This window comes from Lissotriton helveticus, chromosome 11 (assembly GCF_964261635.1).
Source record: "Lissotriton helveticus chromosome 11, aLisHel1.1, whole genome shotgun sequence".
In the NCBI taxonomy this organism is placed as follows: Eukaryota; Metazoa; Chordata; class Amphibia; order Caudata; family Salamandridae; genus Lissotriton; species Lissotriton helveticus.
Genome location: NC_136072.1, coordinates 819,265,241 through 819,291,570, shown reverse-complemented (window position 1 = coordinate 819,291,570; position 26,330 = coordinate 819,265,241). Strand labels below are relative to the sequence as shown.

General features: G+C 46.8%; 1 protein-coding gene across 1 annotated transcript in view; it reads right to left on the bottom strand.

Annotated features, from left to right (window-relative positions):
- The window catches only part of SEMA4C (semaphorin 4C), a 72,267-nt gene extending 48,955 nt beyond the window's left edge, over window positions 1-23,312 (bottom strand). The window contains exons 1-2 of the mRNA XM_078666959.1: window positions 22,840-23,312; window positions 8,023-8,648 (exon numbers count right to left, since the gene is read on the bottom strand). Coding sequence (XP_078523085.1) covers window positions 8,023-8,137 — 115 coding nt within the window. The 5' untranslated portion in view covers window positions 8,138-8,648; window positions 22,840-23,312. The remainder of the gene's footprint in view (window positions 1-8,022; window positions 8,649-22,839) is intronic.
- Window positions 23,313-26,330: the final 3,018 nt, after the last annotated feature.

Genomic DNA, 26,330 nt, shown 5'->3' with positions numbered 1-26,330 from the left:
ATGCTGGGCGTTTTGAATGATGCAAGTTGTTAATGCCTAGGTGGGGTTAGTGTTCCTTCAATGGCCGCTGGAGCAGGTTCAGCACTAGGTGGCTTGTTCCAAGGAATGCTCGATTATCTGTTGTCTATACCAGTTAGAGCGTTTTATCAAAGCTTCATTAAATGTAATGAGCTCTTTCATTTTCATGTAGTCTTTCAACGCCCCACCCACTCTGCGCGGTCTGGGGAACTGCGCCAATGGATGGATGCTGTGGCATGCTGCAGCAGGCCTGGCAGACACCCGATGCCCGGCTGTTTGGGACTATGGAACGAGTCTACGTTGTTCGTGGCGAGAGATACCGAAAAGCTCCCCACAGGGGAAGGAAGGGGTAAACTGGAGGCCGACCAGGCCGCAGCGCGCGAGAAGCTCCAGTTTTCCTGCTGACGTGGGTTTAAAATCTGAATATTCAGCAGAAGGCGCTTGTGTGGGATAAATACCAGCTCTGGGGAGAAGCGGCATTATCTGCTGACATGAGCCTGCAGCAGGATTAACCAGAGCTCTCAGCGCCCACCCCGCCAGGCAGACAGGGTGCAGCGCACTGCACGACATTGCCAACCACACAGCACGCTCCATCTCTCCCTGCCAACCACCGACGGCCGCGAGAGGCCATTTAAAAGACTTTCCCTGCAGGAGACACCACAGGCCGCGTGGCCAGGTGCAGCAGGGACATCCCTGCTGAAAGAAACTGACAAGCAGGCACGCAAAGCGTCACCTGGGACTGAAGAGCTCTCGTGCCACTGCGTGAATTAAAGCACCCCCTTGGGCATCTCCAGGCATCTGCATCCGATCTCACTCACTGGATCAACAGTTTACCCGTGCTACAGTGCATGGACTCAGATCACACCGAACTATATACCCCTCTGTCACTGGACGCACTGAAGATCATGCCTGTGCTACACTCGGTCGGTGCATGGTCATGCCCGTGCCGTAGTAGTACTTGGTCACTGCATGGACTGAGATCACACTGAACTATACTCCTTCGTCACTGGAAGCACTGAAGATCATACCTGTGCTACATTCCGTCAGCGCTTAGTCGCTCCCGTGCTACTGCAGTTCGTCACTGCATGGACTGAGGTCTCACTCGTGCTATACTCCCTCATTGCATGGACTAAACACCGCATCCGCGCGGATTCATATGTCAAATAATGGAATAAGGGGCATACTCGGGCATGTGTATCCCTCATAATAATTGGGTGGTGGGGGGGGGACACAATTATCGCCCTCTGCCCACTCAACGGTCCCGGTGTCCCTGCACACAGCATGTCCGTGCATGCATCACTGCTTGGGAATAAACACATCAACGGGCAAGAGATCTGCAGGGTATGACATGTGGACGAGACAGGGGGTGGCGTGTGTCCTGCGGCAGAGATCTCCATGGGTGATGTGCCCTGCGAGGGAATCTGCAGCAGCGAGATCTCCATGGGAGATGGATCAGAGGGCGAGATCTACTCTGAGAAAGAGGCATAGAAGGGACAGGTGGCACCCAGAGGAGATATGCAGACGAGCAGAGGTGACGATCTGGGGACACCTCAGATGGACAGGGGGAGTGCTGCAGATCCGCAGAAGTAACGTGCACTGGGACAGAGAGCTGCTGAGGGGGAGATGTGCCCGAGGGAAATCACGGGGGCGCTGCGGTGAGGGGAGGGCTCGCGGAGGCTATCCTCGCTGCACAGGTGTCACAAGGGGGATGCTCCGGGTGTTGGGGGGTAGGAGTAGCGTAGACCACAGTCTCGTCTCTCTACGCAGTGACCAAAACTCCCAAGTGCGGGGTCACTGGCGTGAGAGGGCATCAGTTCACTGCAGTGCCAGCAGCAAAGGGTAATTACAGTGCAGTGAAGGCCGCTCGCAGTGTGGCACGAATGCAATGGTAGGTGCGCCCAGTGCGATGCAGTAAGAGACAGCATCCTGTGCACTGTGACTGCAACAATAGCACACATGAAGCAGTCCCTTAAGTAAAGACCGCTGCCACTGCCTAGAGACTACAGCAGGGGGTCTCCGTGTGATGTCCCTGCAGTAAGGCTCCACATCCTGTGCGCAGTTATCAGATCAAATAACTTTATTCGGTTATTCATAGTAACAACCATAAAAGTGCATTTCATAAACATACATTAACACATAAAATCCAAACATTGTTAAAAGCAACATAAGTGCGCAGTGACAGCAGCAGGGGCTAGCTCCCAGTGTGATGGGCCTTGGGGAGCGCAGCTCGCAGCGTGCTCGTGTTGCAGTAAAAGCTAACGTCCAGCATAATATTGCCTGGGTAAGACTAGCTCCCAGTCTGCGGTTACTAGCACCCGGTGTGGACAGTCTCTGGTGCAGGTCTCCTTGTAAAGACAGTGCAGTCAAAGAGGTAGGAGACGCGAACGTGCCGTCACTGCACGGGGCGGGAAAGGGTCTGTTCCCAGCCTAATGTCACCGACACGAGACAAGCTTCAAGCGTAATATGAAAGCGTGACCCGATGCATATCTGATGTAACTAATAACTACTGCTTCCAGTGTGCTGCCACTGCAGTCGGCTTCCAGTGTGTGTCAATGTAGCAGGGACGGCTCCAGAGCCCTTAGCTGCTGCACCAGAGAAGACTTGTGATCTCTCTTTGCACGGGTTCTTTTCTAGGTGATGTGCAAGCGCTATATGCAATGGGCACACTGCCTAGTAGTGCACACATCCTGATGACACAATACACCCCTGAGCGTGCTTGCACTCGCATCGGTTTTCGGAACCGGAATTTCATTACAGCCAATCGCATTGCCTTGTATTTTAAAAAGTGGCCCCCCACCACAAGGACGGAGATATCGGCTGTAAAACAGCATGGGATCACCGAGTGTAAACAGACACAGAGAAACACAGTACCCTCTTAGCTAACAGTGCACAGCGGAAACCGCCTTTCCAAAGGCGGGCCCACGCATGGGCGTTCCCACGAGGTGTCTCTGGAGAGTGAGCTGGGGCCGTGGGGAAATGCAGATACAGAGGAGGGGATGTCAGCATGGAGCACCGCGACAGCTGAACAAATACATGGATGCATTTAACGAAAAGCCCCGGTATTATGAAGGACAGGTCATCCTTGCGGCACATCTTAGTTCCTTCCCCAAATCATTCAATCGCAGTTCAACATTCATTTGCATAAAAGATCAGTGATCCATATGCAGGGGGGGGGCATGGACACACGCTTCAGCGGAGCCCAAACGTGAGCCAGTTTGTCAGTTTGTGGCTTGCTGGACACGAGGGCCATCTGTGGCAGTCACCAAGCACTTCACTCACGGACTACCCGGAAGTGAACAGATAGAAAAACACGGACAGCGGATACGTTAAGATCTTTATTGCTGAGTGGGGGCAGAGAAAGCCTGAAGTGCACGGCCAAAAATGGTTGCAGAGTAGGTACTGGAAGACTGCATCTTTACTTCTCTTGGAGATTTAACTTGCTGAGCCAGAAAGGGCAATTTAATGTCATCGCAAGCCCAGAAAAAACAAGAAAGATGGCAGGAGGCAGCAAACTTCAAAAATCGGGCAATGGTGAAATATGTAACTAACTGACTGAAATATTTTTAGAGGCTTTGTGAGAAAGGGCTGCCATAATTTGGCTGGCGAGATGAGACCAGGTGTTCATCGACGTGGGAAAACAAAGCAGCTGTTGGAAAGGGCCTGGTAAATCTCGATGTCACAAGGGAGACCTTAGCCTAACGGCTAAGGCGCTCGACCTCGGACCTGGGGATCTGGGTTCGAGTCTCGGTAAGGACGCCAAAAAACCCCTGTGATTCAGGGCAAAACACTTAATCTCCCCGTGCCTAAAAAATGATAGCGTGTCCTCATGTAACGTAACTGGTGCTATGTAAAGCGCTCTGATAACTGATTCGGTTCGGTTCTAGTTCGCGCTATATAAAACTCTGCCCAAAAAAAAAGGGAGCACCTCGGCCACTAGCTAGATGTACATGCATTTTCACTCGCCAGAACTTACAACCCAAACAACGGGACGGTGTCCCAGGGGGATGGGGCTGGGGTCTGTCTGGATGGCATGACAAAATGCTACAGCACTTCAGTGAGCAGTTACACAAGTCCGGGATCTTGGAAAGGGTGGGTGAAAAGCTGGTTCCGCAACTCAGTAAAGAGCTTTGGAAGGAGTCGGGGTTTCAATTGACTTCTGTAATAAACTTATTACAACTTCCATCTGTGCCTCCTGTTTTTTTGTTTGTTTTTTTAAATGCAAGTGTAGCACTATGGACGGAATTGTGAGTGTTAAGGCATGTGTACCATCAATGAATCCAACAGAAGGTCCATCGGGTCCTTGGGGAAATATTGGTGATTTATTGGGGATCTTTAAGGAGCCTACTGTTGTAGGGATAGCTAAATGGACAGGTGCAGCTATATATTTGAAAAAAAAATATATAGATAGTAATGAGGATTTCGTCGGAGGTGTTTGCTAAATAGGGTTTGCAAAGTGAGATGGCGGCCTATAATGGGACAGTTTCTACACGAAAAGATGCTATTGGCTCAGCAGCTGAAATGAGGGCCGTGCACACTACTTATAGGGCAACCCACTATTCTGTGAGAAGCAACACTCTGCCGAATGGCTTAAGGTGGACGCATGTAACTGCCTTATTACAAAAGTGATTGCCAAGTGAAAAACTGAGGGATAAAAAGACGACATCAGTGCAGTCTGGGGAGAGGGAAGGTGGATAAACATCAAAGTAAGAACAAGTTTCACAACGATATGAACAGAGTGGTAGAATGGCGGTGCTAACATTGAAACTGGTGACTGCGCAATTACGCTATGAGACGTGGCTCGAGGCAAGCTATGCTGATCAGAAGCAAAGAGGTTAATTACGACGTGGAGAAATTCAGTGACATTGCACGAAGGTAAAATTAAACCAGCAGAGGCACAGGCTTGCAATGCAGCCGCGGGTAACTCAGGAGATGGGGAGGGTGGGAAGGAAGGAAGATATTCTGCAAGCAGCTCTCACCTCAGCTAAACACCGCCACAAAAAAAAGGTTAACGCCGGTGGCTTCTGAGGAAGGGATTTAACAACTGCGATTGACACCGCTTGTTATTCTCACCTACTTGGCAGGAAGGGTGCTGTGGTGAGATTCCCCTGCATGGCTAATTGCGGAAAGAGGCAAGCCATTAGACAGCCATTTGAATTCAGGAAGTTTAGCTGCAAACCTGTCAGCAGGAAAGTGGATTAGGTGTTGGGCCTGGGCAGCGGAATTGACAAAGGTTTGTCAAATTGACACCAGCTGAATGGCACCACATATTAATGCATTAACCCAAACCTCGGCGGCATAGAAACAGAGTCAAAGTCGCAACAAATTCAAGCAAGAGGAAACTGCAGGGCGCCCATGAGGCACTGGAGAAAACTACGGTGTTCGAAGACGTGTTCACTTTATTAGCAAAAACAGGAACAAAAAAAATAAAAACTGAGTTTGTTCTACAAATGCAGTGAGGTCTTCTAATAGAAGCATCTCTCGTCTCTACAGCACAGGTTGTGAGTAGTAGACAGCACAAGTTGTGCCCAGTAGGGTACTAAACCAACCATCCAAAGATTTTGATTTGATTTGTTTCTTGTTAAGCGCTCGAATGCCGTGGCGTCTTGGTGCTGGTTGTGGTAGCCAGAACAGAACGTCATAAGTGAATTTTAGATCCTAGAAAATAGCCAGTTTTCAGCTCCTTCCTAAACATACCAAGGTTAGGCTAGAGTCAAAGTGTGGACGGCATCTTGTTCCATAGCTTGGCCGCAGAGAAGGAGACAGAGCCCCCCCCTTCCCCTTGCCTTCCAGGTTTTTGGAACACAGACAAAACCCAGCGTGGTGGATCTAAGCGTTCTAGTGGGTGAATACCTAGAAAACAGTTTCTGTATCTCCCCGGAGAGTCCTCCATGGAGGGCCTTATGTACCAAACAGAGGGATTTAAAATCGACCCTTTGCTGTACCGGAAGCCAATGTAAGGACCTAATGGCATCCGACGTAGGGCGGCCCTTAGGAATATTCATAAGCAATCTGCCTGCAGCATTGTGCAACAATTGCAGCTTACTGCTCTGTGCTTTGTCAATTCCTACGAAAAGCGCGTTGCAGTAATCAATCTTAGAAAGAAAAAGTGCCAGTACAACTCAATGTGCCCCACACTCCCTGACCCCAAGCGGAGCGCTCTCCCAGGACTATAGCCTCATCGGTCCCACATTTTGCCCGCAACTTCAGCCCTCCACAATGTAACACCCTCAAAGGCTTCACTCACAGAACCAGTCTCACGAGCCCCCACATTCACTGAAACCAACCAGAAGCCTCCCAGGACTCAGCCCTACCACTACATGTCATCGGCCACAAACTTATACACAGAAGGCTGAACCTTTTCATTACCAAAGCCTCATGGGGACCACACTCACTAACATGCCGAGCTCTCCCAGTACTCTAGCAACGCGGGTCCCACATTCACCAATACTAACAAGAGCTCTATCAGAACTACAACTCCACGGTGCCCATGACAGCGGTCCCCCATCACGCAGGGCACAGCCCAGGCACCTTTCCTCACACCAACCTAAGCTATCTAGACTCCACCACTCCCTGAGCATCCACACTGGCTGACAAGGCCGAGCTCTCCCAGTACTACCTTCTCAGCAGCGCCTCAACAAAGACACAGTTAAGCTCTCAATAACACAGCACCAGTACATCCTAGGGGCCCCATGCTTGTTCACAGCAGGCTAAGCTCTCCCAGTACCAAAACCTAGCCAGTGTCTGGCTTATAAAACAAGCCAGAACTCCTGCATTGAAACCTACATGATCTACAATCGCGGACACTGAGCAGAGGTCTCCCAGTAGTAGAGGCTAATGGGGGGTGTGGAGGGGGGCAGTCTCACTCCGACGGCAAACTGAAGCTTACGGGTATGACATCCCCACAGGCCTCACTCTAGGTGAAACCAAGCAGAGCTCTTCCAGCTGTTCCCGCGGACCCTTGCCACTATGTGACACAAGACCAGTACTCCCCAATACTTATGTAAAAGTGAATCTTGGACCAGTCCCATTCACGTTCTTAGATATTCCTGCCAATTCCAGTTCTCTGTAGTGGGTAGAGTTGCCAGGGGGTGTGGGACTGACTCCAGGCGCATACTCGCCTAATTAATTCCATCACACAGTAAAGCTTTGGCAAAGCGCCAGCGGCACAGCTCATCTTAGCCTTTTCAGACTTTTCATCCTCTGCCTCAAAGATGGTTGCTCCTGGCTAGCCCTGCCAAGCTGTTTTCTGGAGGGTGTGGTGGGGTGAGGGAGTGAGTGGGGTCTGGGGTGGGGGTGCGAGAGGAAGGAAAATCAGCAGTAACTTGGAGTCTCAGATGAGAGAATGAGAGACATTAAGGCGGCAGGTTAGAGTCTGCTGCACGAGCAGCAGACGGCACCGATCCCCAGGAGGCATCACTCCACATCAGATGCCAAATTAAGCCTCATTGCCCAGGTACAGCCTGGCGGGATCTCTGGGGACTTCTGGCAACTTGAAGTCTAGGATATGGCTGGCGCACAGATCCAAGGGACATGAAGGGGTAGGGAGGAGGTTCTCCGAGAGGTGGATGAAGTCAGTGTGTGAGATCACTTGGCTGGGCATCGAGGGACGGGGCTTGGCTGGCACAAACAGCTTACATCACTTCTAGTGGCACAGCTGCTCTCTACCAAGACAAGTGTGCCAGAAGCGGAGAGAGAAAGATGTTGAGGTATGTGTAGTGTGACCGTCGTTCCTAAGGCCACCAAGGCCAACACAAGCAGCTGCAGCACCACAGGAAACCATTAACTGGCCAACTTCACCCAGTTGTGTCAGCTGCAAGAAAAAGCATACTGCCCTTAACACAAATATCACACACATCAAAGTAGCCACACTTTACTATTCCGGCCACTACTCGTGCCCTGGTACCCCTGCAACCACCCTGGCATGCAAAACATCTATTTGCACAAGCATGAACCTCGAATTGAAAGGTGGCACCCCGACCGACTGGTGTGCTATAATAACTCACCTTGGTAACGAACAGTCTTCCTCGCCAGCGAGTCCCACCATGTGGCTTCCGTCCACCTCACAAGCCCCAGAAGCACTGGCACCAGAACACAGAGGTCAAGCAGACCCAGGGTCATCTTCGGGAGCCGCCTTCCTCTGGAGGGCCCAACGTCTGGTAATCCCCACAGCAAAGGATGAAAACTGGCAGGGCCAATGAAACCAAGCTCCAAGGACCAATCAACTGTGCGTTCCAAAGAAATGGAATTAACAAGGTTCACACTACGGCAATCCTCGAAGGCCAAACATTGGAGAGTTTTAACTGTCAAGCCCTCTGCAATATCGGAATAGTTAATCCCCAGTTGTTTATGGGCCAAAGGAAGGCCGCTGTCGAGAGTTCAACTTTAGAAATCTTCACGTTCCAAACGTGGTTAATCCCTTAGGGCCAAAGTGAACAAAGTTCAGAGGCCAAGCTTCGGTAATCCGTGAGCATCAAAGAACGGCAGGCAGTAAAAAGAGGTCAAAGCACGGAAATCCGCGTGGGCCAAACTTGGGTAACTTTCAGGGACACGCTCCGAGACCCCAGTCCAGTCACGGTGCCTCGTCCCAGACCTGCGCGCCCGAATTCAGTGTGGAGAGAGCCTGGTACACCTGTGAAGAGAGAGAAAGAAGGTTTAATGTTACGCCACTTGAGACGAAAGAGTTTCTGAAAGGGGATCTGCCAGGCCTCTGGCATCGCAGTACCAGACACCGATGGGGGCAGGGGAGGGAGGGGCCTCGTTGCTCCCCGCCAACGTCACATTCATTGTTCCTGTCTTGTGCAACAGCACACTCTAACCAGCATGCCACCCCCACCGCCAACTAGCTCAGCGACAAAATGCGGGTTTTAATCCAAGTTATCCTTTCCGGTTTTTTTCCCGGGGCATCTTAAAGCCCCCTCCTCGGATTTAAAAAAAATGCATATTTAACACCAGGTTTGAGCCCTTCATCCCACTCCAGTATTAAAGTAACTCAGCTTTTCTAACCTCTAGCACGTCCCTCTTCCCTTTGTGTGGCTAACGTTGACGTCCCTCCCGGGTACACCTGCCAGGTGCCTCTCTCCTTGGCACCGGAGTTCCCCTTCCCGCCCCACCGGACACTGCAGTTGCGCCACTCTTCCCTCTCATCCCAGGGTCCTTTCCCCCCTGTAATCGTAGGTCTCAGTTCTCCACAGCCTTTATATTAGCCTGACTGGTGCCTCTCACCTGCCTGCTCCTATAGCAGAAGCACAGACTACAGCGGGGTGCCCTCTAACACAGTTAAAGCAGTGATATTACTGAAATATCCTTGGAGTGGACGGGACTGGACAGCAGGGGTGCAGGAGGCACCTTACACCCTCGCTGAACTGAATCACACCTATTACAGATATCATATTCGAAAAGGACATCTTCTCCTGGGGTTTGACCCATCGCATCCATTCCTGCTGAGTCACAGACATGATGTCAACCCCATGCAGACACGCAGAATCTGTAAAACACAGCCTCACCACTAAATGCTTTCAGTCATGGCTCCCTACTCCTCCCACCCAAATGGATCCCAGCTCCATGCCAAACTTGGCGCAGTCCACATCCAGTTTTTAGGCTGCCAGCTTCACAGATTGACACCCAGCACAGTGGTAACCACAATCTACTGAGAAACACACCCCACAGTCATTGGTTGTCCACCCGCTCCCACACACATTTTCTATGATGCTGCTGAACTCACTCAATTAACAAACACTATCTTTCATGCCAAAATACTATCTTTCAGGCCAAGATGGTGCTGCCCAGTTTATGTGGTGGTGAACTCCCCCTACTATCCGCTCATAAGTTCACCTGGTTGTTCTCATCTCTATCTTAAGATGCATTGCCCATCTCTACACTGGATACCCACAAGCTCGGAGCCATTATGACTCCAACACAGCAGGGTTACTTCAGTTAGGCATACTTCTGAAACTCATTTGGAAACTGGTGCCTGCTGGCTGGCATCAGGAATAAGACACATATCCAAGTCATGGCAGCCTAACATCTACTCCATGGTACTTAAAGATGCCCAGCACTCCACAAACTCACAGTCACCAACAGCAGATGCCCGTCAAGCTTCCTTCTTCTAATGTACCCACCCCTCACTGTAGGAGCTCCCATATTCTAACTCACCAGGGGATAGCTTCATCAGATCTTGAACAACGATTTAAGGGCTATCCACCCACCTGACCTCCATTATTAGGTCATGCCTGGACATCCACTTACATTCTTAAGCTTACCAAGCCAATGCTTGGTGTTCTCAGGAACCCTGGCACATTAGTTAAGTGCAGGGCAACCACTCAATCGTGGCTCACCCAACCAAGGCTTGCCAACACATCAGATAACCATGCCATGGCTTAGTGTCTAGGATATCCTTGGCTTGCCAGTCCACAATGGAATCACAGATGACCAGACGTGCCAGGTGCCTAGAAAATACCAGACGTAGCGCAGTGTGTCGAAGGGTTACATCCCAATCTTCACTCACACACACTGTAGCCATCCCTCTTTCCTTTAACCCAAAGTGGAACAAACTGTGTTGGGTGGAATAGGGGTCTGTGCTGTAGGATATACACCTTGTATCTCTGGAGGGCAGGACCACCGTCCCCATTTGAGCCAGGAGCACTCCACTCCTCAGTGAATGTGTGGCCTCAAATTCTGGCCTGGACACTCAAATCTATTTGAAGAGGTTTTTTTGCCAAGTATCAAAAGATACATGTGGAAACCCACTAGGAGCAGATGCAGCTTCCAGCTCCGTCCTGTTACACCGGCTAAATGACTGCCTATAAACCTTCATCACTTTGGCATTCTATGGCATCACAGGGTATCATAACAGGTAGTACACCACACATTTTCTTCCTTACAGAACAAGCAAGGAAACACATACACACTCTGAACAAACGGAACAATAACAAATAAAGCACACAAAACATCCAATCCAACACCGCTCAAGATCCTGTAAGACACATTTACAAATAAGACTGTCACAATAACCATTGCAAACACCCATACTCCTAACTAGATCAGGCAAACTCTACCCAAGAAACACCACCCACTCATATTCCTTTCTCAACCACTAATCCTACATGGAACTAAACAGATTGAAAAACACAAAATATACCATCATCACCACCAAAGTGCGCCAGCTGAAAACACTGATGACAGTGCCACAACAAAACACTTTCCAGGAACAGGTGGGTGCATCTAAACGTACTCCTAATTTTAGTCTATGATGACATTACATAAATACATATGGGTGACATATAACCTGCAAAATATTAAACGAGTAAAACTGTAAATGTTTCCCCTTTAACCTACAGTCACCCACACAGAATTTTTTGCATACGTCACTGGGTATCTTTTAACCTGTCTTCATACACTCAGCGCACATTTCCCACCCGTGCTCATCCACTCAGGGTAACTTTCAAGCTGTACAATAAACGTCAAAGTGTGCCTTTTAACCCATGCCCACCTACTTGTGTGCTACGCAAGACACTAGTCTCAACCTGTACTCAACCACTCAGGTATCCTGCACACTTAACAATAAATGTCATCAGGCATCTTCAAACCTGTACTCACTCACTCAGGGTATGTTACACGCTTCACAATAAAAAGAAAGAGTGTTTTTCAAATCACAATGCAACATACCAGCAGATGACTATTTTTCAACCTCCAGCTCAAGCCTGATGACACTGGCTAACTGAATGCCAAGGAACCCTCATCACTGTGGCATTCCATGACATCACTAGGGGTCGTGACACAACAGTAAGTTTCATTTTTAGTTTGAGCCTACTAGACGAAAACATACAGTGCGAGCTACGAAACTTAGGAGGGCTTACCAAAAACATACAAAGGCTGTGAGCCCGCCCATTGGTTGGCTTCCTGTCATTCTTGTGCTCTTGGCTTGTTTCTTATTCGATGGGCAGCCATGTCAATCTTGTATCTGCCCCTCCCATGGAGTATCGTCCCTTTCATGTGTCCTTCCACTGCTCACTTTTGGGAACCTACATTTTTCTTTTGAGTTAATCATTCCACAAGAGTGCATGCGTTTTCCAGCCGTTTTCCCGGTGTACTTCTCTTGAACAATGCCTCCTCCCACCCTGTTGCTCTCTCATGCTTATTACACCATCCCGTTGTGTGCGCCATTGTCCGCTTCTTCACACTCCTGAGTTGCTTTCACAATCGTATGCTTCTCTCCAGCCTGCACCACCTTTTTCTCTACCTATGTGTCCCACCCATGCTCCATATTGCCCTCTCTTGCCCGTTGCTTCTCCTACTCACCCCGGTCCTTTCTCCCCAGCACAGCTCTAACCGACCCTGCCCTGTGTTGCTTCCCCATCACGCCTGCATTGCTTATCCATTGCGTCTGACACCCCACACCATCATCCCGCTGTGTTGCTTTACCCATCATCCTCCATGCTGCTTGCCATCCATTGATGCCAAAATAAAAAAATTGCTTCCATCATTTTGTAGGTGCACGCATGTGTGGTGTCATACCTAACGAATAATGCGACCGCTGGGTCACATCACTTAAAAAAAAAAAATGTTACTGCCTTTAGCCATGCTGCATTGTGGATGCTGTGCAGCATGGTTAAAAATGATTGGCAAGCCACAGATCCAGAAGGCGATAACTACTGGGTTTGCCAAGGCTTGTTTTCTTTTCCTCTTCCTTTCATTTCTCTCTACTCAGAGAGCACCCAAAGAATTACGAGCGGAAATCTTTGAATTAAGCTACAAAACATTTGGGAGACAGGGCTGCGGTTAACTCGGAGGCAATGAACCCCCAAGAAATGTCTTCAATACTAACTTCATCAAGATCTTGAAGGTAAAAAAAAACAACAACAAAAAAACACAAATATGTACTTTTTCGAGGAGCAGTTAGGAGCATCAGAGGTGAAATGGCCTGCTGCTGTGCACTGATGCAGGCTACCAGATACTAAGTAGTACTGCAGTGGCGAGTCAGGACTCCTAGTTTTCTTGTAACTACAGCTGTGGATGTTGTGGAATTTAGACAACACAATGTGACCCAAAAGCTAACACAATCAACAAAGACAAGTGTCTATCAAAAGAGATTGCAGATTCCAAAGACTTCATCCCTGGAAATTACTAGGCAGATCCATAAATGCATAATAATCAATGAGAGAGTTAAACCACTAGTTTGTCACACTAAGGACTCTGACAGTCTACCTAAAGGGGGATATTTTTTGTTTTTATAAACACTCCCCAACTGATCAATACAGTGGCATGCTTCATCACAGAGTTCTCCACGATACAACGTGTATCAGGCATGCTTACAACCTTCACCTTTGAGGGAGAACTAAATATATTGGGAGGACCCGTGAAAGAATAAAATTGTCTACATGTAACCCTAGATTTGATTTTTAATATAGGTTAGTGTGGAAAGATTAAAAACTAGAAGTGATGCATTCGTAGGTTTTATTACTCGAGCATCTATTGCAGTCTACATGTTTCAGTCATCTTTTTCACCAGTTTGTCATGTGGCTTTCTTCAGGACATAAACAGGTCCCTGCATTACAGAGAGTCCTTATGTAATTTCTTGCTTCTCAAGCAAACTTTGTACAGTCGTTTTAAGGGGCGAACAAGCGAAAATGATCATAATATTCTGCAGTCCTCCAGGATCGGTTTATATGAATGTTTTTGAGTGCTTGGGACGGAATCTGTGAGAAGACCAGTATCTACCAGAAAACATGTTCCAGAAAAATTCTCATACTTTTCCAGCAGATTCTTAATCTTATAAAACTTCCAGTATAGCTTAAGAGGATCTGAGATTAGTGCATTCATTATGACACAACAAAAAGTTGTAGAGGGGCTCTGCCAAACTGAGTCTCACTGCTTGCATCAGCGTGAAGACAGTAATATTCTGTGAATTAAGTAACAATAACCAAGTTACAGGTAGGCCTAGGCGGTAAATTCCATTCGCGAAATTGGAGTAATTTCGCGTTCCGGAGAACGCGAAATTGCCCCAAATTCTGCGTGTAGCATGGGGTTTTACACACAGACTTCAGGAGGCAATCGTGATGATCCAAATGAAGTTTATTGGACTAACCAATAAATAGTTAAGATAAAATAAGAGCTCATGAGAAGAGCAACGCATAGGTTCAGGAGCCAGAGATAACTGACTCTAGAAGAACCTGATGTCTTGACAAATGGTTATCTTCTGTGTTAAAAGTAACAAAGTTAAAATTACGTCGTATAATTAGTCTGCTATTGAGGTAACTTGTGAGGCTGGTGTGCGAATCACCGAACAAAATATTGCACTTTCACTGGCGTTGAATAGTGGAAGTGGTGTGCGAATCACCGAATGAGGGATCGCACCGTCGTCACTGGCGTTGAAATGAATACTGGTAGTGGTGTGCCAATCACCGAATGAGGGATCGTACCGTTGAATTTGAAGTTTCTTATAAAAATCAGAAGATGTTTTCCGGTGAAGTACGAAGAAAATGCTTCTTTTTCCTAAAGTAATATGGTCGTTGAGTACGTCACGACGTGCGTGCTGACATCAGACGTCCCCAGGATTCAGTTTGTGTGAATGCGTCTATCTGACAGAAAGACGCATGCAGCAAGTCGGAACGCCTGGTAAGTTCTAAGACTTGGCACAATGGAAGGCACAAGAGAAATGCTCTGGCTGCATCATTTAAATAATGATAGCGCAAGGCGTTTGGCGAGACGTTAGTCTTAGTGTTGATTGCGAGTTAGTCCTTGGTAGAAAATACAGCCGAATAGGTACATAAACCAAAATTAGACTAACCTTTGGATGACTTGCCTTAAACGTTTAGCTTCTTCCTGTGTAAGCGATATATAGTTCAATGCCTTGAGTTCATTTATTTCCACCCCGATGGTTGAAAGTTGAGACCAAAGGGAAAAGTTCTAAATTTTCTTCTCCTTAAATAATAATTCTTCGATATCTTCTTAAAAACACCAATGATGAGCTCTTGACGAAAAGTAGATGTGTGATCAATAGAAAGGCAGCTCCCCAACGCTGAGACCCCACTCCTGGTACCAATTTGTAGCATGGGGTTTTACACAGACTTCAGGAGGCAATCGTGATGATCCAAATGAAGTTTATTGGAATAACCAATAAATAGTTAAGATAAAATAAGAGCTCATGAGAAGAGCAACGCATAAGTTCAGGAGCCAGAGATAACCGACTCTAGAAGAACCTGACATGATGACATACATCAGATTATGAAGTAGAATCAAGTAATTAAAGGAGAAGCATCTTAACATGTAATACTACACTGTGTTCCGCGACTTCGCGAATTTTTTTGCTTGCTCAAAATGCGTGTTTGCGAGATATTTCTCCCCGAGCACGCAAACAGCTATTGCGTACAGGAAAAATGCATTGCGAACAAGCAATACCGCATGTTCGCAGATTTTCTGCATGTTCGTGGAGATTTTTTACCGTTTCACGGAGATTTGCGTAACGCGATTATGCAAATTCCACCCACACCTAGTTACAGGTTAGAACGGACCATGATCCATTTGGAAATATTTGAGACTACTTTAAAATGTTTCACCATTGGTTGGCTACTTTGGGAAATATATTGGGTATCCTTAAAAACAAATAATAAAAGGAATATACCTATTTAGTGTAAAGGTAGCTTGGAAATACAAATTTAGTAGCAAATGATAAAGCTAACAACGAAGACGTCCGTGTCAAAAGTGGGAGGTGAATAAACTGTGGAGAAGATAACAGAAAATATTTTCAAATGAGAAGCATCGAGCTGACAAACTTAAGAATCAGAGGTATAATTAAAACCATTGGAAGGTATAAAGCCTGTTGATCTTTCGTCAAGTAGGTCAAGAAATTGGAGCAGGTGCCACATGGCCTAAAGTGTGTCTTTTTAGATGATTCATTCATTGTGAGTTTTTTTATACCCTTGGCAAACCGATAAACACACAGATTCTCGCTGAAGGGGGTTCTAAAGGAGTTGGGGAAAGCCAAATGGAAGATAAACCTGGAAAATGTTAATCGAAATTAAGAGTTGAAGAAATCTGAGCTATTGTAGCCTCTTATAGGGAGTGGACTTCAGAACACACTCACCACTGGCTGAAGTCTGAGTGCTTTTCAATGAGGTCAATGTTGTACTAAGTAGACACGGTTTTATGAGCCTTCAGGACTATTAATAGTATGAAAAGCTGGAGAAATTTCAGCAAAGGATGCTCTTTTTAAAAGCAATAAAAAGGTAGCTGGTCTACATCTTGCAGAATGAGCAATGATCACTTCTGGCGTTTTTTTGTTTGCAATTTCCAACCTAGTACAGCTTTTCCATTTGTTGTAGTATCATAAACAACAAAGAAATTACTCTCAATCTTGTGATCTCTTCACCTAGATACTTAGAACTCTCTTAATTTCCTGAAGATGAAAACACTCCTCCACCTGAAATTGATGCGATGGTAGCTTGATTGGGGATGTGGATGTTTCTTCAGTAAGATGGAACAAAGACACAACCTATAGAAGAGAAGAAGGATGAACACTTAAGATGACCATGTCAGGATAAGAGGATGTATATGGAGTTTCCTTGAAATATCTAGCAAATCCAGGACTGTCCTTAACAATGCCAACAAGAAAAATACTTTTCAAGGTTAAAAAAAAATCAACAGGTTAGAGGATGCATCCATTTGGGAAGAAAACTGGATACATGAAGACCCACTACATTGACCTCACATGAAGTCCGGCCAGAACAATAAGAAAGATGCAATAAATTGAGGAAGGCCTATTAAGGGTTAATGTTTTAATTTCGAAAATCTTTAGTCCGTTTCAATCCATAATTATATTTACAATTCTTTCGAATTTAAGATCCTGCTAACATGTTTTTTCCCCACTGTATAAAAGGCTGGGCTTTCTCAACACAAACTGTGGACCAATTGAATAGGAAAAAATGTGTATCTTCTGTTCTGTTAAGTAACTCACAATGCAGGCTATTTGTGAAAAGGAAATGGTGTTACTAGAAGCAAAAAAGTTACAGGTTAGCAAGTTGGGTCACGTAAATTTGTGTTGTTAAGTGAATATTCGGGAGATGCATTGCAGATAGTGTAAGCAAAGCATCTCAAATAGGAGCTGTGGCTCCCAAGTTTGCAATTTTCCATACAGAATATCGGTAAAGGAATTGGATGGATTTAGATTCTATGAAGAACAAAATAAACATCTAAAGTTGTTGCCTTTTTACTCTAGAGTCAAATGACTCTTTCTTAGAGGGAGACCGGAACTAGTCAGAAGCTCACCTTCAGGAGAGACGTTTATCAGGCTCATTTTCATTGCTGCCCACCCTATGAAATACATTAAGTACATCTGGTTCGGAAATAATATGGAAGGCAAAGGCTTGTGATCTAGTCACACTTCTCACTGAGCCCTCCATATCAGTACACTCTCCTGGTGCTTTCTTCCTAGCAGCCTCACTGATCAAAATAGTCCACAACTGGCTGAAGCCAGATCCTCTTACAATGACCTCAACAATGCTGGGCACAAACCACTAGCACCATTGCGCTCAAGACTCCAACCACAGTGCGATTATATTCTGCACTAAAATTAACCCAAACAGTAGGACCTGCGGTTGAAGCAACTGACGCCACCATAGGGCACCACTGATGCAGAAGAGAAAGTAGCAGCTCCAGAAAAGCATCAGCCGTTCCTGGCTTCCACTGTAAATTAAAGGCTCTATTTCCTGACATCTGTTGTCCGGTGCCAGAGCGGCTACAAAAGGGTCTCATTTCTGTCTGCTTTTGGGGGGATACTTCATAATGAAGACTGCGTGTGAAGAAGCATCAAAGGCTACGCTAATAGGAGCCTGAGTGCGGTATAACTGCAAATTACATAATTGTGTGATTTGCCTAACTCACATATGGCTTATTAGGTGAAAACTAGTAGTCATAGAAGTAGAACTTCAAACAGACTTATCAAAGCACAATGCAACATAACCAAGATGGCTGTTAAATGAATGCGGTATCTTAACTAATGATGCAGGCTTGGTGAATTAAAATCAAATTATTTCGATGTCCTGGGAGATTAAAAAAACTATTATGGTTGGTGTCCTTTCTCTTGGGCAAGTAGCAGGTCAGTGTTATTGTGGGAGACACAAAGTAGCAAGAGCTGAAGGACAGGTTTTGCAAAATGTGAAGTAACACGGTCCGAAATACAGTTGTTAATGATTTCATGTTGCAGTTGTATCCGTAACAATTACCTTGCAGCAAGAGATTTTCTCGATAAACCTTCCATGACTATTAGAGGAGGAAACAGGAAGTTAACTGAAGAAATAACCAGTAAAATTGTGGTCTGGTTGGGGGAGGGCACAAAAAGGGATCACTGGTCTGGATTTCAAACCCACTAGTCATGGTCAATATGTTCAGCTGCCCTCAGGACATTTAGCTTGCCACATAAAACAGCATCAACATTATCAATAGGGCTACCAGCGTTTTGTTTTTTCCCCCTGTATTTATCCATATTTATTTTATGGCCATCTTATTACTATTTGTCCTTATTTATTTAGTATTTTAAGAATAAAAGAGTGGTAACATGGTATATTTCCACGTTTATTTAACGGATAAAACCGAAATCATACTTTGATGCCGGTTGCATTTTAGCAGATTAAGCAGCCAATATATTACACCCATGTGTAAATATTAGTATTAAATACAAATATACGTTAACATATGCCTGTGTTTAAGGAAATCTCATAAAGGTTTTTAACTCCCCAAGCTGTCTATCTGCTCAGATATTGGCTCTGAATTCATAAAGGACAGCTTTGAAAGTCACTCACAAGAAGCACTATTTTCTTTTTTTTATTATAAATACAGACAGGAAACATGTTGTTTTAGGTTTGTATTAATCTGTAAAAATCTGTAAAAACAGAAAACTGGGAGCCGTGACGTAGCCAATAACATCAGTGATTGAGATGGTTTTCCAAACTGGATTAGAAGACACCCACCAGCAATGCCAACCACCAGACTCCCCACATATGACTTACTACCTTCTTCACAGATGTGGTTTGCTTGAGATATAAAAAGGTTCAATGTAGGTAGTGGCAGCTGAAATGTTCCCTAAAGCAGCCTGGGAAGCTCAAGCTCTGCTTCAATTAGTTCTGATAGAACAACATCAACTGATGAGTTCTGAAGGGCGTCAAAAATGCAAATCCACACGAGGAAGGACTAAAGGGTGCACTGCAGTAGCTGAAAAGTAGTGGTCCATCACTGCATAACCAGAAATTCAAATTTAAGTTATCAGGAATGGGTGCCTCCCAATACACATATACATATGTGATGTGTTTTGACCAATCCAAAAAAGCTGAAGCAGTAAAAAACCTAGCCAACATCAGCGAACCAATCTGTACTGTCCTATGCACCAAAACAAAGAAGGTACAGAGCTCCAGGCACCAACATATATTTGAAGTCCCCCAGGATGAATGCTTGGTTGAGTATCTAACAAGACCTGCTTTGACCCGGAAAATCCACTCAGCTGTTTTTGGATGGCGGCCTATGTATGCTGAATGCTACATGAATACGAATAAAAGGTGCAAACTTCACATAGCTTAGGCTAGTCAAGCCCTGGGCCCAAAAGAAAAAAAATGTTGTCAAATACAGCAAAACACAATAAATATCTTGTGAGTGTGTTGGCAATTCCATGTGTATGCAAATCAAATTATGACATATCCAGTTCTCAAAGTTCGCTTATCATCCCCGTCGAAAAATGAATGCTACAGTTGCAATGCAACTAGGTTAAGAGTGTTTTACTCGGACACCCACACCCCTGAAGATTGGCCGAGTATATCAGACCTTCCACCTCTTTGAAGCACCCTGAAGCCCAAATAGCAGAGGAACACATGAAATGGTAATACAGTCTGCAACCCCATAAGATAAGGAACTGTATACAATATTAAAGAGTAGTGCCCACTTTCAGCCATTGAGGTGCATCAATCCAAAAGTTGTAACACCGACTATGAGACCATTAAACCCAACCAAGTAAAAAATCCTTGTCATCATGAATGTTAGTCGCTTCCTTCTGAGAGAGCTGTGCTTTAGTGTAAAGTGTAGGATTGTAGCCTAGAGACCAGCTCAACTGGCTAACTAAGACTGCCAAGAGGAGGTCAAAGCCAGCCTTTTGGTTTCTACCGTGAAGTGCAGGCCTCAGTCCCCTAGTCACAGCTGTCAATGTGTGACAGAAGACAATAGAACGGTGTGAAGCTCGTGCCCAACCATCAACAACCAAAGGGAGAAAGATACCCAGGGATCCAGGAAGGTGAAACCACAACCATCAAGAGTGAGAAGCTAAGACGGTATAAAAAGTGTGACTGTAGCCACAATGTCCGTAGAGGAGTAGGGGCAGAAACACAGACACTCCGAAGTACAGGCATCAACCATATTGGCCAACAGGGGCAGAGAGACAATGACAAGAGATACACAGGCCTTACTAGACTGGGGATGGGGTCAGACATGCAAGAAATACAGTATCAACCCATGTCAACCTATGAAATGCCATGTGCCCTGGAAATATTATACCACGAAAAACGATATATCTGGTGAAAATTCAGCACTAGAAGCCATGTCTCTATAACTATTTAACTCCTGCATGCCTTGATTCTGCCGATACCTGGCCTCTTGCTATTACATTTACTAAGGAATTTGTAGACCTAACAAACTAAAGATTCCATTCAAGAACCTGGCTACCCTTCGGGTGATTAGTGCGCTATACAAATCAATATAGCATAAAGTGGTGTACATGGCTTCAGTGGAACACAACACTGATCGGATTGTTGTATGACATTAGATTGATAATACAGAATGATTTTAGTAGTAAAGAGTGGGCATGAATAGAACATATGTCACTGGTACAGTGTACGGCTAGTTGCTGAGGGGGAAATAAGAAAAGAAAACTACGTGTTTGGTTTATCAAGGACCGCTAAATAATACCCATCAGACAAACGGGGAGTGGCGCAGACCGGGAGGCCGCAGGCGCGATATGGCATCCATTACCACAAAAGGGAAAAAAACATTTATCAAATCAGACTAAATTAGGCTTACAGAAACAGCCCCGGGTGCCACTCCTTATCGCCTCGGCATTGTGACTCGCCGCCGCCGCCCCCCTGCTGCACGCCAGTCCCAGGAGGCCATGACTGGGTTAGCTGAATGTGCTCTCAGGGGCAAGACCCGCTCCCCGGGGCGCCAGCTTTGCCATACCTCAGCACTAGCACCCCACAGCCCCCCAAAATACCTCACAATGGATAGGTCTGGTCCCAGGCGTCTGTCTTTAGTGGCACCGTGAACGAACAAAATACACCTACGAATGCAGTTCACAGATGTTATCAGGGGCGATTTCAAATCAAGCATTGCACGACCATCTTTTATGTTTCTCTCATTTCCACAATGAAAGACCACCGCCCCCGCCCGTTGCTACCATTGGTCTGGCTCGGTGGTGCAAACCACCCACATCAGTGCCAATCGAGCATCACCCCCCAAATAAGTGAGGACCATGGGGCATAGAACAGCCCATGGGTGTCACCCCATGGCGGAACACAGACTTAAAGTGTAGACCTGAATGCTCAGACCCCACCCCCATCCCTTTAACAGACACACGTCTCGGGTTGCTTTGATTGGTTTATCTATCAGCGCCCCAGCCCCATCAGCCTGACCAACGCAAGCAACCTGTACAAACAGCAGAAGTCATCTCTCAGACCAACACTATCTGCTAACAATGCAGGCCTCGGGCTCCCCCCCCCCCTACAGGGGCCGAGAGCCAAGTGTACTGATAAGAGCGAGACAGAGGCCTCAGTCACACACTCTGGGCTGCCAGTGCCGATTAAACCAGCTCCGCCGAGGCACCTCAGATGTGCAGCGACACACAGCCTGCTGCTGCTATCCAGGGTTTAAGACACACATACACCCCTCGGTTACAGTTCTGGGGCGCACACTCAGATGGCAGTGCACCTCAATCCTTAAGTGTAGCATGTCTACCATTTCAGTACTTCTAACGACGCGCCCCATTCCCCACTTGAAGTCTCGTTCCCATTCCAGGAATTGAACCCACGCACATCTTTCCGGAGCTGTAGCACTTTCCACTGGAAGCAGGCAAAAATACACAGACCCGCCAATGCGCATTAGCAGCGACTTTGCTATTACTGCAGATCTCACCTGCAGACCTCCGACCCCCTATTTCAGTAAGGAGCTCTTATTTTCTGTGAAAGGTTTAATAATGCGCGAAAATACAATATGAACAGGGATACACTGTACACATAACCAATACAATCGCAACAACTTTGCCATTTCGTTACTTGCACCCCCATGCAAGTCCCACTTTAAGTACCTACCAAAATAGTAAGGCGCACAGCCGTCTCTGCCAATGCACATCGGTCATAACTAGAGTACCCCTAGTATCTCAGGCCTGGGACCCACAAGCTGCTCAAACCAAGGCTCCCAATTCCTGCCCTGCAGCATCTCACCTGGCCTGCCGACTCTGCCAATGCACCTCCCGCTTAATCTGCAGCCACCCACAACACTCCCGTCTTGTGCTCCACACACGAACGTGCACCCATCCTCCCACATGGCACTGTCTGCCAACCCCCTTGGCCGCGCACACGCCTGGTCTAGTCAAGCTCTGCTCTCTGCATCCACCGCAGTTCAATCAATTCATAAAGTAAGTCCCTGGCAAGAGTCACGGGTCAATGTAAGGACGGAAGGGCAGAAGGTTGGAAAAAACACACGTAACGGATCAAAATACAACAGGGAGGGTGTGACTCTCCCATTAGCACCCTACATGGGTCCTCCTTCCCCCGTGCATCCCTGCCCAAGCATACCTTTTGGAGATGCCCCTAGGTACAGCTGGTGTGTGGGGCGTGCTGCCTGCGTGGGGCTCCTCCGCGCGCCGTGCTGACCCTCCGCGCGCCGGGCGATGCTCCCTCCTCCCGGGCAGCGGTGATGGCGCCGAGCCTCGGTGTTCCTCCAGTCAGGGCGCTGCTCAGCTCCTCGCTATCCGAGCAACTGATCCATGCACCCAGCCCAGCTCTGCTCTCCTCCTCTTCCTCCCTGGGCTCCCAGAGTGGGAGGGCTCAGCTCCAGGCTTGGCTGCCAGCCAGTGGGGGGAGGGGATGGACTGGCACCTCGCCAGGCCGAGCGAGAGAGAGCGCAGGGACCTCTCCCTGCAGGAAAGTTGAGATTCCTCCAGTCAAGAAGCTCTCAAAATATAACCAAGCTACGAGCGGAGCTTGCACACAACAGTTGCAGAACCGCAGCTCTTCCAGATAAACACAGAACCTCTCCCGCTGCTGAGCCACCAAAATCTGGAGGCTTCTCAGTCTGCACCTCCCCCACCCCCTTCCCTACCTCTTCTCTACCCCTCCCTTTCCTCGCTGCCTCCCCTACACCACACTGATTTGTGCATTCACTCTTTTCAAGTGGTCTTCCCTCCCCCTTGACGTCAGGAAGGGCTGGAGGAGGGGGGCAGAGTCGTGTGCGGAGTGAGGCCGGGGAGGGGGCGAGGATGGGATTTACCAGTTGGTGGAGCAGATGAGCTTTAAAGCGCGAGAGCTTGCTCTGTGGATACAGCAGGCACGCGCGAGCGAACGCACGCAACTGCGTGCACACGTACGCCTGATCAATTCACACGTTGGCAGTGGCACGCATACGCACTTTGTCATATAAAGCCACACTTTCACCCAGGGACACCTGTGCGGACTTAGTCATGTCAATAAATGGACTCAGATTACTGGGTGCTGCACACATGCGCTGACACCCCAATTTGGTAAATGCAAGGCTCCAGGTCAGCCAGTCTATTCGTTTCCGACCAATCGTGACACGCATACTTTTCTTGGAACTCCACCTTCACCCTGTCGCAAGACTCTGTGTTATTCTTACATCATTAGTAATTAGCATATAATTGATATTTGTGTAGTATTTCACTGTAATACATTTGTGGTATGCAACGCTTCTCTGTCACGCACCTGCTGTTTGTTATTATTTATAATTAGGGCTCCCGGTTTTATGGTATTTATTTGTTAACAATTCCGTCTGTATATATCCATATTTATTTTAGGGCCATCTAATTGATATTTATCCTTATTTAGTTAGAGTTTTCCAAAGAAATGAAGTTGTAACTTTTAAATTTCTATGTTTATTTAACTGATAAATCTACGTATATACTTTGACACCTTCATTGTCTTAGTACATTACAAATCCAAATACAGGGCACAAGTCCTAAAAAAAGAAGTGGGAGGACGCTGTCACCGGAAGTGAAGTCACGACAGGAAGTGACATCACAAAAGGTGGCTTGCACCATCGGGCTTATTGCCTCCCCTCGCTCACCCCTTAGATGCAATTGCATCTGAGAAGCCAGCGCGTGAGCAGGGTGCTGTGAGCTCCGAGCTCCTCCTCCCAGAGAGGCCAAAGAGTGAAGTCCAGCTGTTTGGCAGAGGGGACGGCGTCCACCCGGTAAAATAAGGGGGGGAGACGCCGTCCACCCGCGTGGTACCCCGACTCGAGCCCTTTCCAAATATAATAAAATATACACCCAAATGAAAATATGAGCATTATAACACAAACAAATGTTGAGATGTGGAGTTGTTTAAGGAAATCTCACTCTGTTTTTAGACTCTCTAAGCTGTCAATCTGCATAGCTGTTGGCCTGGAAATCATGAGTGATAGCATAGAGAGGCACTCAAAAGAAGCTAAGTTATCTGTAATTTTCCATTTTTAAAAATAAATACAGACAAGAGACACCCTATTTTTAGCCAGTATTTATCTGTAACAATCAGTAAAAATGGTAATCTGGAAGCCCTATTTCTAATATGCTCATGATCTGCACTCTGGAACTTCTATTTGTGTGGGTGTTCTAGGCAACAGCTCCCTGTGGCAGTTGCTGCGGGTCTCATGGAGGAGATTCCTGCCCCGTGGGCTCTTTTTTATTTTGAGAATGAACCTTATTCTTGAACCAACTTTTTGTGCAGGAAATTTCCTTTCAACATTTGGCAACAAGCTTGGTCTGAAGTTTTCCAATTAGTTCACCGCTGATTCTCCTGTGTTTTTTTTTCAAATAATTTTTATTGAAAATGTTATAAGACAAGAAGATGTAGACATTGTACAGAGCAGAGAGGAACAGTTGTGTAATGGGGTTTGAGGCTTGAGGTGGGAAGACCATCAAATTCTTTGAAGTAATAACATCTTGACAAGTTGGAAATTATGTTATGGGATACAGCAGAAAAGATCAACGATGTTAAAGCATAGCACCTTGTGTCTTATACGTTGGAGAAGTGAAAGAGGTGATATGGGGTAGAGTATATTTCTGATCTTTTGTATAACCCCAGGGTAGTGTCGAGATGTAGGGGGGAAGAGAGAAGTGACAGGAAAGAGAGAGATAGCCTGAAGAAAAGAAGAGAGGGAGGAAGATGGAATAAACAGGAGGGGCAGGGAGGTGAAAAGGAGTGGGTGTCTGGAGAGGGCAGTGTTGGGGAAGATGGGAATTGGAAGGCACCTACAAGGAAGATACGTTGGAGATGTAAGCGTCCAAATTAGACCAGATTTCTCTTCTATGTGATTTTTAGGTAGGAGTTTAGTCAGTTGTCCACTTCCCTGGTACCTTAGACCCATTCACTCCAAGCATGGACCGAAAGTTTGGTGAGGTCTTTCCACTCGGATAGGATGGCTTTAAGACTGGTGGAGACAAGGATATCCCACAGTAAGTGTTCCACTTTGTCTAGCCTAGAGTCACTGTCAGAGGGGAAGATACCCAGAGCAGTTGAGGCTAGGTCAGGGGACCATTTCATATGCAGAATTTGTGAGATAATTTAGCTGACATCCATCCAATCGAGTAACATATGTTGTAGGTTACCTGACTGTTTTCCGCAGCTTGAACAGATATCAGATTCCCAGAGACCCGGTTTAAAATGTTTAGCGGAAGTCCAATGGGCCCTGTAAGGAGTCCAGAGTGTACATTGTGCTAACAGTCTCCTGTGTTTTTTAATCTGCTTTTCTTGCTGCAAGCAGTGCCGGTGCAGTCCTGTAGTCGCAGTCATTCTCAACACTGTTTCGGCTTTCCTGCCGCATACTGTTGTAACTTGTTTAACCCCTTCTCTGCGGGGGTAATTCCCCTGCTGTGCTGGGGGCGGGGGCACGCACAGCGTCCCGGTGCTGATGATGAGCTCAGCTCGTCATCAACCACGGTGCTCGTGTGCTGATGACGAGCTGAGCTCGTCACGGCCACGCCGGTTCCTTAGACACTCAGCACAGCAGGGGAATTATCCCCGCGTGTGAGCGTTCTAACAGCCATGACGAGCTCAGCTCGTCATCAGCACAC